Below are 11,181 nucleotides of genomic sequence, written 5' to 3'. Positions count from 1 at the left end.
AATTAAAATTAAGATATAGACCTCATTTATTAATTTTTTATATTCCTGGTGTAATGAATTAACGAAGCTAATAATGTACATTTAAATTTTTACGTAATTTCATAAATAAAATAAAACCAAAAAATCAAAATTCTCAAAATAAGACACTGCCAATATATGAAAAAAATTTATATTAAAAAACCTGAAAAATATAGTGACTTACTTTATTGCATTGCATAGCAGCCAGCCTATACATATTGTAAATTGGCAACATAAAATTGCTCTCCTAAAAAATTGTTATTTTCATTTCAACATTCTTGCAATCCAAAGCCTTTCCAACTTTTGACTCACATCACTGCTTAGTGAAAACAGTAACAAGTTCGTTGCAGATTTTAAGCCTGAGGATACCACCACCACATTACTTTGGTCTACGGGGACTTGAAAAAGTATCTAAGAAGAAGTTAAGATAAATGATATGACAGCAGTCATCATTATGTGAGACATGCAGCTAACAGCAACAACAACAATGGAATCGTTGGTAGTAAAAGTACCAACATAAGCCACACTAGAAGTAACAACATCGGCAACCTCATCAACAACAATAACAAGGACAAGCAACATCATTGAGTTTCCTACGAGCCTCAGGGCAAAAAGAAATGTGACATACAAATAGAATATGGCCAACATTATGGTTGTGTGTTAAAGATGAGACATGGAAAACCGTACTCTCTGTGACAATAACGATGATCAAGATGCGATGGTGACAGTCACTTTTTATACCCTCCACCATAGAATGGGGTATATCTTAACTTTGTCATTCCGTTTGTGACACATCGAAATATTGCTCTAAGACCCCATAAATATATATATATATATATATATATATATATATATATATATATATATATATATATATATATATATATATATATATATATATATATATATATATATATATATATATATATATATATATATATATATATATATATATATATATATATATATATATATATATATATATATATATATATATATATATATATATATTCTGGGTCGTGGTGAAATTCTGAGTCGATCTGAGCATGTCCGTCCGTCTGTTGAAATCACGCTAACTTCCGAACGAAACAAGCTATCGACTTGAAACTTGGCACTAGTAGTTTCTATTGATGTAGGTCGGATGGTATTGCAAATGGGCCATATCGCTCCACTTTTACGTATAGCCCCCATATAAACGGACCCCCAAATTTGGCTTGCGATTGCTCTAAGAGAAGCAAATTTCATCCGATCCGGCTGGTGTTAGTATGTGGTCTATAACAATCATGCAAAAATTGGTCCACATCGGTCCATAATTATATATAGCCCCCATATAAACCGATCCCCCGATTTGGCTTGCGCAGCCTCTAAGACAAGCAAATTTTATCCGTTCTGGCTGAAATTTGGTACATGGTGTTAGTATTTGGTCTCTAATGGCCATGCAAAAATTGGTCCACATCGGTCTATAATTATATATAGCCCCCATATAAACCGATCTCCAGATTTGGCCTCCGGAGCCCGTTGGTAGAGCAAAATTCATCCGATTCGGTTGAAATTTGGTACGTGATGTTAATATATGGCCTCAAACACCCATGTAAAAATTGGTCGAAATCGGTCCATAATTATATATAGCCCCCATATAAACCGATCTCCAGATTTGGCCTCCGGAGCCCGTTGGTAGAGCAAAATTCATCCGATTCGGTTGAAATTTGGTACGTGATGTTAGTATATGGTATCCAACAACCATGCAGGAATTGGTTCATATCAGTCCATAATTATATATAGCCCCCATATAAACCGACCCCAGATTTGAACTCCGGTGCCTTTTGGAGAAGCAAAATTCATCCGATCTGGTTGAAATTTGGTACGTGGTTATAGTATATGATATTTAACAACCATGCCAAAAGTGGTCTATATCAGTCCATAATCATATATAGACCCCATATAAACCGATCCCGAGATTTGGTTTTGGAGCCTCTTGGAGGAGCAAATTTCATCCGAGTCAGTTGAAATATGGTACATTGTGCTAGTATGTGGCCGTTAACAGCCATGCCTAACTAGGTGCATATCAGTTATATATAGCCCTCAGATAAATCGATCCCCAAGCACACAAAAATTGGTCCATATCAAGTTCATAATTATATATAGCCCCCATATAAGCGAGCCCCATATTTCAATTCTGGGTCCCTACGAACCGTGCAAAAGTCCATGTCGATTCGTAATTATTTGTAGATTTACCTCTACATAACTTTTTTGTCTAATATATACCACGTATGGACTAACTCACAATTTAGAAAACGATGTTAAGAATTTTTAAGATACCACAACCCAAGTAGTTCGATTTTGGATGACAGTCTTTCGTAGAAGTTTCTACGAAATCCATGGCGGAGGGTACATAAGATTCGGCCTGGTCGAACTTACGGCAGTATATACTTGTTTTATTTTTGTTTGTCTTTCAAATGATTTCTGATGCTTCTTAGGATTTGGACATATTGCTGCTACTGACATATGATGTGAAACTATATGAGTGTGGGTGTTTGGCAGGCCCCTTTCCCCCCAGCCAAATGAGAATATATTTATACCAGTCTATTTTGCTTCTTGTTTCGGGCCACTTGGCAGCTGTTATGACACTTGCTGTTTTCCTTTGTTATCCCTGAATTGCCTTCTTGGAGTGCAAATGCATGATTATCACCAGAAAGTAAAAAAATCATTTTGACTCCTCTATTCTGGCTATTGGCAATAATCGATAGGAGAACACACTCAAAAAAAAAAGTTTACTTGCATTGAACGATTTGGCCTTGCCTTCAGGATTTTGATATTCATTCCAAGATAAAGATGGGACTTCTTTAATATTTATAAAGGCATTTTTTAGCGACCAATCTGCCTTTAAATCTGGGATCAATAAAATCAAAAAAATTTAGGATATAGATATAATATATCGAATTTTCATTATCTCTTGGCGGTGTATTTATCAAATGTACTCTTAAACCAAAGATACTAAATCCTCAAAATTAGTGTTAGCCTATATTTGAAGCGTTTATAACTTAAATCTTAAGAATTAAGATATAGTCAGGGGAAGTCTGGCACTAAACCTGAAGTACTCCTTCTTCACTCCATGGTTCCATACACATCGTCCGCTACATTTCAAAAAAATCGAACAACTTGTTTTTTCGGAAATACGGTGAATATGCAGGTGTAAAATGGTCCGTTTTTAGCAGAGTCCGAACGGCGTTCCACATTGCGGTAAAACCACTTAGAGAAGCTTTGAAGCACTCAGAAATATCACCAGCTTTACTGGGAGGGGTAAAACACCGCTGAGAAACTTTTTGGTGTTCGGTCGAAACTGAGGTGGAAACAACGACCGTATGTATTTAAAGCAGGCATGCTAACCATTGCACCACGCTGGCTCCCGACGTTTTACAAATGGGATGACAAAGTTAATATATAATATCAGCCTGTTTCTGTATGTCGAACGTGCTCTATCGATCGACTGAAAATCATAGAAACATCTGATTTTTGGTTATAAAATCATCTGTTTGTCTCCATTTGAGTCGATCGATAGGGCTCGTTCGACATACAGAAACAGGCTGTATATTTTCAAGCGACATTTACTAGATGTTATTACACTCACATCCTAACACTCCCTCAATATGATTCTCAGCTACCTTTTTGCTTTATGCTAATTTCAAGTACTGATAATTCAATTGGTTGTAACTCAATAAGCTTGTACGTTGACATCAAGAGTAAAGTGTATTTGCTATTGTAGTGGTTTGAAAGATATCTTAAATATCACAATGCATGTGTATCCTGGATTTATACATTCCAATACAATAATGCGATATCCTTCTACATACATAGAGAGAGAGAGAGAGAGTAAGTTAATAAGCATATATAGAGAGAGTAAGTAAGCATATACAGGAGAAATATCATTTTGCTTTTCGTTCCATCTTCCATCTTTTATTTCAAACCGAATATACATTGCATATCATAGAAACCAACGCATATACTTACATACTTATATACATACACACACATTCATATTAACAATTTCTTCGACATGAACTGCATATGAAATGAAACTTTTCACTGAAAATTAACATGAGTGCAATTTCATTAAGAGCGAACAAATACATTTTCTGAATATGAAGTCCTTCAGTTGTCATCCATCAACATTAATATTCATAAGTATATGTGTGTTTGTGTTTTTTTGTGTGTGGTTGTGTGTAGTATATCCCAGGTTTTCAGTAAGTGAATTAATATGTAAAAGTACCTTCTAAGAAATGAGACTAGTTACGAATCCGTACATTTAAGTGGTAGCCAACTTAATTTCAGGATGCAGCATTACATCAAGGGAATATGTTTCTGTCTTACTGAATACGTCTGAGATACACTGTTAGAAAAATATGTTTTTCATATGTTCCTATATAAACAAAATGTGTTTCGGGCACAATTTTTAAACACAATATATTTAAGTGCAAACATGTAATGTTCCTAAACTAACACTAAATGTTTGGGATACATATGTTAATATGTTAGAATATATTATGTTTGGGGCATGAATGTTTCATAAAAATAATATGTGTGAATGTAAACATATATAAATTTACAAATTTCGAGTAAACATATATAAGTTGTTATATTTTATTCAGAGAGCGACAGAGAGAGTATAGAGAAAGAAATAGAGATGGAATCCGGAAGGGTTGACGAAAGATATCAACATAACACAGCGAGAGAATCAAAAGACAGCAATTTCTGTGAAACTGCTTGTATGTTGTTTCGGAAAACTGTTTTATAATAAGTCCAAAAATTTGATATGCTTAAGTCTAAATATTATTTAACTTGAATACTCATGTAAAGAGAATAGACATTCGGAAGCGGGCATTAAGTTCGAGTTTTGCTAAAAAATTGAAAAAGTTTATTTTCTCTAAAATGAATTATTAAAGAAAAGTAAAAGGCAAAACAGGGTCATTTTGGAACGATAATGCCAACTTAATACCGGCCTTAAGGGTAAAAATGAAATTAAGTACAAAACACGATAAGTTTTAAATGCATTTAAAATGGTGTTAAATGCTAGTAAAAAACTGTTCACGCCTAACTAAATTTATGTGTATATTATAAAATTATTTATGTATGTTTATACTCGACTCCACGTTCTTCTTTTGTTTGAGTTTTTTGAATTCGTTCCAAAATTTCAAGCTTTTATACCAAAAACAGTTTTTTGTCACAAAATTGTTATTTTTGCAATAAAAAAATATATTTTATCCAAAAGCTCAGTCCATTTCGTTTATATCAACCACTGTTCTTTTCTGACTGTACATCTTTACTAACACACATTTCGAAGTTTCATTGTAAAAAATTAATTTAATAATATAATACAAAATATAAATACAAAAATTAAAAAAAAAAATGGTGTTCGGTCTGAGTAGGGATTGAACCCAGGACCCTTTGCATGCAAGGCGGACATGCTAACCACTGCTCCACGTGGCCAACAAATATATGTTTCTGTTGAATAATGTTTTGTTTGCATCGGCTCGTGGGCGCTTCAAACTATGCTATATAAATGTAACTTATAACGATAATTGTCTATTGTTAACTATAACAGCTACGTAGCCTAGTGGCTTACAAATTGCATGGTTCCCGGTTCGATTCTCAGTCCAGACGAAAGGTAAAATTTAAAAAAAATTATAAAATTGAATAATTTCTTCAACATTATTTGTATTACAGAAAAAGGTGCCAAGAACTAAGAAATTTCGTGGAAGTGAAAATTATGTGAGGGAATGAGCCAATCTTCTTTGGAGAAAATTCTTCCAAGTATATAATATTTTTGGGCTCGAGATGCTTCCAAACATATAATATGTTCACAAAAAACAAACATATTAATGTTTCGGCAGTATCCAATAATATATGTGCTTCCTGCAAAATATGTTTGGAACATATGTTAGAGAAGCGATTTTTTCTGAGGGTGTATATAAAGGGTGAACGGTCAAAATTTGGTCAAGGGAAAACGCGTGTAAATCGGTGAAATCGTTTATTTAAAAAATCAAATTAAATTTCTTTTTCAAGTTCAATTAGTATAAAAGGCAGCAGACGTTTATTCAAACACTCTTTCACGTAAATTTCTGGGTTGACAGTCCCGGAAGCTATGAAAATGCTGCTTTTCAAGCCACAGGTACAGATGGCTTGCCAAACCAGATATTTCTTTGCGAACTTTGACAGTTTTATGTGCTTGAAAATATCTGCTACCTTTCCCCTTCCTTTTGTCGTATAAAACTCCTGTCCCGGAAGCTGCTTGTAGTCGGCTTTGACGTAGGTTTCGTCGTCTATTACCATGCAGTCAAACTTCGTCAGCACCGTCGTGTACAGCCTCCGGGATCGCGCTTTGGCCGTCGTATTTTGTTTATCATCGCGATTTGGAGTCACTACCTTCTTGTAAGTCGATAGTCCGGCTCGTTTTTTGGCTCGATGCACGGTTGTTGACGATACACCCAGCTTATTTGCGGCATCTCGGAGAGAGGGGTTAGGGTTTCGCTTGAAACTACCGGCAACTCTCTTTGTCGTCTCAGTGGCTTCCGGTTTTCGATTTCCCCCCGATCCAGACTTCCTGGCTGTCGACAAACGTTCCCCAAACACTTTAATTACATTTGTAACGGTTGATTTGGCAACTTTTAGCGATTTTGCCAGCTTTGCGTGCGAGTAGTTCGGACTTTCGCGATGCGCGAGCAAGATTTTGATACGCTACTCTTCTTGCTTGGACGGCATTTTGACAACTGAAGAGTGAATTCCAAAATCAAAATAGGAGCAACATTCTACACACACACACACCTTCAAAATTAGGGGTGTTCAGGTTTTTTAAATGCAAAATTGAAAGAAATACGTCAAGTTTATATTGACCAAATTTTAAGCACGCCATTCGCTGAGTTTTATCGAAACTTGTCGACTGCTGCAGTGTCGGCCACCAGACCACAACGTCATATTGCATATATAGACCTAACCACTGCCATATACAGCCAAAGCACAATTTTCAGTTTTAGCCTCCACAATTTCCCTATTTGATTTTTGCACGAATACAAGACTACCGTGGCTTTTATCGCCTTTTCTTCAATATTGAGCTTGAAATTCGGCTCTACGAAATAACGCCCCAATGAAATAAAGTCCCAAAGAGAAAATGAAATAAGGTCCCAAAGTTTTATACAGATAACAAAAACAACATTTTTTGGGGTGTTATTTCTTTTTTTTTGGGGCCTTATTTCATTTTCTCTTTGAGGCTTTATTTCATAATGAAATAAAGCCGCAAAATAAAAAAATGAAATAATATCCCAAAAAAATATTTTTGGGGCTTTATTTCATTCTACTAAAACTTGCAGATCACAGAAAATTACCAGAATTCTACCGTTAGAAATACTCAACAACCTTTCAAGTTATGGGTAGGTTATAAGTAAGATAGTCAGTTCATAATTTGATTCGGTCGGTGCAAGTTCAAAAATGAATTACGAAATAATTTCGGGCGCAAGAAGAACGAGTGAACTTCTTTATGTTATAGAGCAAAAATATATATATAAAAAAAAATCAGTGTATAAAGATATAATTAAATACGAATGCAGACAAAAAGCATGCAAAGCCCGTGTAAATTTGCTTCCCAATGGTGTCTGTGTGAAAGCTAAAAATTATGTTGAACATAATCACGATACCGAGGAGAAGGTATATACAGAATTTAAAGCTCTAAAAGACATTAAAGATTCATGTCAAGAGCTTGCTGCGACTTTTGGAAACGAAAAAACTGCGATAAGCAAAATTCGCACGGCCTATAGAAGAACTTGTGAGAGGTAAATTAAATTTTTCCCTTACAGCCCAATTTTTTGTTTAATAAGATATTTTTAAATTTTTAGCAACCAGGAAAGTACGAAAAATATAAATTTCTCGAAGATCCAAAGAGGATTACAATATTTAGTCAGGCCACACTTCATTTCATCGCCGGAGCGCCCAATCGAAGTGGTTGAAGCGTTCAACTTTGAAAGTGTGTGGAAACATTTTGGCGAGACTAAAGATGAATTGAGTCCCCGACATTTTTTTACGGCATGTATTTCACTGAAAACAACGCAACTAGTCAGGGAAAATATTTTGCCTGCCAATAGAACTATTTTAATTGACGGCACTTTCAAAATTGTACCAAAGGGTTGTTTCAAACAACTTTTAGTGATATATATTGAATATTTTGATGAGGTTAGTTATATTGCACTCAACATTTCAAATTGTAATTATTTTAATGCTTTTAGATATTTCCAATGTTTTTTGTATTAATGGATGGAAAAACAAAAAAGATATATGATTCGCTTTTTCACTACATAAAGGAAAATATATATAATATGGAACCATCGGTAGTCATCACAGATTATGAAGAAGCGTTGAGACAATCGATCAAACAAGTTTATCCTGGAATAAAGATGGTTGGATGCTGGTAAGTAATATTGGGTTTAAAATATATAATTTTTAAATTGATAATGTTTATCAATTATGTCGAGGCAAATTTTCTCTATTAAACACCTCCGACTCTTAAAATGTATGGTTGGTAAATGTCGAATATGTTTCAAAGAAGACTATCGAAATACATGAGATATTATCGATACTCTTTATTCATATATTTTTGGATTGATGTTTTATGGATGAGTTTTGAGAAATGTTTTTGCAAGTAAGAAAGACAATTTGGGCGATTGATTGACAAACTACATGTAAAAGTTGACATTTGATGAATATGTAGGCTAGAAAAAGAAAATTCGCGCGAATTTTCTTTTTCTAGCCTACATATTCATCAAATGTCAACTTTTACATGTAGTTTGTCAATCAATCGCCCAAATTGTCTTTCTTACTTGCAAAAACATTTCTCAAAACTCATCCATAAAACGTCATTCCAGTTTTGTATCGTCCGATACTGTTTTATTTATATATTTCGAAAAGCAGTTCTTCGTTACAGATAACACTAATACATTTAACATATTTTTATTACTAATAGGTTCCATTACTGCCAAGCAATTAAAAGAAATATGCGGAGCCACAAACAGCTTTTACAATATATAAAATCTTCGAAACCAGCTTCTGCAGAATACCACAAAATAATGGCGCTTCCACTCCTTCCACCAAATCTCATTGGGACCTCTTTTCGAGATATTAAAGGCAAGATATTTTTAATGGATAGTGAAGGTGTATTCCTACCATTTCTAAATTACTACGAAAGGCAATGGATACAAAAGGTGTGATATAGATTATTTTGAGTTACTCCAGTATGATATAGTTGCACCATAACTCTTAAAATCTTTTTCAGATTGGGTCTAAAAATTTTAGCGTTTACAATCAAAAAACCAGGACTACTTCGGCAGTAGAAGCCTATAATGGTGTGTTGGGACGAAGTGCTGACAGAGGTGGAGACTTTTTTAAATTCGTAGCCGTCATACGCAACGAGGAATTCTTCAAAAGTAGACAGTTCGAACAATGCGTTGAGGGTGGAGGAACTCTGTGCAAACGAAAAAAAAAAAACAGGACGCGTTGCGTCACAGACTAATCGAAGAATCCACATTGCAGCTAAAACAAGGAAAAATAACGGCTGATACTTTCTTATCCCGGATGGTGTACGAACGGAATAAAATTTGTGTCGATATGGCTCCAGAAATTAGTATTTTTGAGGAAGATGAAGATACTTCGGAAGATGAGGCTTCAGAAATTTCACACCATGATTCAAATGAACATGAATGCATTGTTTGCAGGGATAGGAAATCAAATGTGATCTTATTGCCGTGTAAACATTTAAAGATTTGTTCTGAATGCAATTTAATTTTGCAAGCCAATGCAGTATCCAAGAATTTGGAAAAATATAGTTGTCCTTACTGTCGCCAACCGGTCGAAGACACCTTAATAGTATTTTTGTAATTTATAGCGCAGCAATGTTCATGTATATATTGATTTACAATTTGAATAATAATTTGATTTATACTTATTTACGTATTGAATATTTATATTAATTTAATTAATATGTATGCTTTTCAAAATTTGTCGTTTTTGAATTCTATTGAAGTAATTTTTTTTGGGTAAATAAAAACATGTTTAAATCCTGAATTTTTTGGTCAAAATTTTTGGGGTGTTATTTCATACACATTTGGGACGCTATTTCATATTTTGGGTCTTTATTTCATATATGTTTTGGGGATTTATTTCGTTGTGAAAAAATACCCCAATTTTTGGGGCCTTATTTCATTTTCTCTTTGGGGTCTTATTTCATTGGGGCGTTATTTCGTAGAGCCTGAAATTCAAGCGCCTACCCAGAAAAAAGAGCTTCCAAAAAAGTACACTCATAGAAAAAATCATGCACGGCGTGCTCATTTCAAAACGATTCGTTCATGAAAGTGAATCAACACACATGTGGTGTCAAACTGTGAACAGGCGCTGTCAATCTGACAACGATAAAATGACACCATGCGTTGTCAAAACAACAACCAGCGTTCATGATCTGACAACGTTATGGTTACGACTTTATAAACAAAATTAAAAAAAAAAACTTCCGCTAGCGTGACTCGAACCTGTGTTTCCTGCACCATACGCGTTAACAGTCGCCTTAGCACATTGCACCACCGAGGGAGTTGCCATAATAACGTCTAACGATTATTTTAAGACTTTTCATGGCCAAAGAAAAACGAATGCCGTTCATGAAATTGTGAACGCCCGTGGACGAAATTGTGAACATTCCGTTTTGATTTTTTGTGAACGTTTCCGTTTCATTTTGTCACCGTCCGTTCACGACTATGGAACGTAATTTTTTCTATTAGTGTAGTTTGGATCCCCAATCTGTGATCCGGAAGTAGTGCAAACTTGGATCATCTCCAATGAATTTTGCATGGGATTGTCATAGGACGGAAGTTAATTTGAATGAAGAAATTTAAAAAGCAAAAATTTTTTTTCAACCAATTTCATTTTTTTTTCAACCATATTTTTTATTACACTATTATTTTCCTATTATCTAATTTTTTTACAATTTAAAAAACTTTTTCGCTCCGGCCAGGAGTTGAACCTGGTTTTGATGGCACCATAACAGAACACCTTTGCACACTCAGCCACAAACGCCATTGAACATAAAGTGTCGAAATGTCAATTCAAATGATATGATCGTAATACGACACCAAG

The 11,181-nt window shown here is 34.6% G+C and overlaps 1 protein-coding gene across 1 annotated transcript; it reads left to right on the top strand.

Moving 5' to 3' along the window:
* Positions 1–8,232: 8,232 nt before the first annotated feature.
* On the top strand, positions 8,233–9,939 carry LOC142233879 (uncharacterized). Its single transcript, XM_075304942.1, has 3 exons — positions 8,233–8,470; positions 9,023–9,260; positions 9,332–9,939. Exons 1-3 carry the CDS (start codon positions 8,298–8,300, stop codon positions 9,566–9,568), a joined length of 648 nt encoding a protein of 215 aa, XP_075161057.1. The 5' UTR covers positions 8,233–8,297; the 3' UTR covers positions 9,569–9,939.
* Positions 9,940–11,181: the final 1,242 nt, after the last annotated feature.

This window comes from Haematobia irritans, chromosome 4, assembly GCF_050003625.1.
Source record: "Haematobia irritans isolate KBUSLIRL chromosome 4, ASM5000362v1, whole genome shotgun sequence".
Classification (NCBI taxonomy): Eukaryota; Metazoa; Arthropoda; class Insecta; order Diptera; family Muscidae; genus Haematobia; species Haematobia irritans.
The sequence above is the reverse complement of the archived record's forward strand: the minus strand, read 5'-3'. Positions and strand labels throughout refer to the sequence as shown.

Bases quoted from the DNA above. Each gene is read 5' to 3' on its own strand.
- LOC142233879 (XM_075304942.1), top strand. From the start codon at position 8,298: ATGTTTTTTGTATTAATGGATGGAAAAACAAAAAAGATATATGATTCG. The intron at 8,471-9,022 runs GTAAGTAATATT...TATTACTAATAG, and splicing joins ATAAAGATGGTTGGATGCTG to GTTCCATTACTGCCAAGCAA. The intron at 9,261-9,331 runs GTGTGATATAGA...AATCTTTTTCAG, and splicing joins AAAGGCAATGGATACAAAAG to ATTGGGTCTAAAAATTTTAG.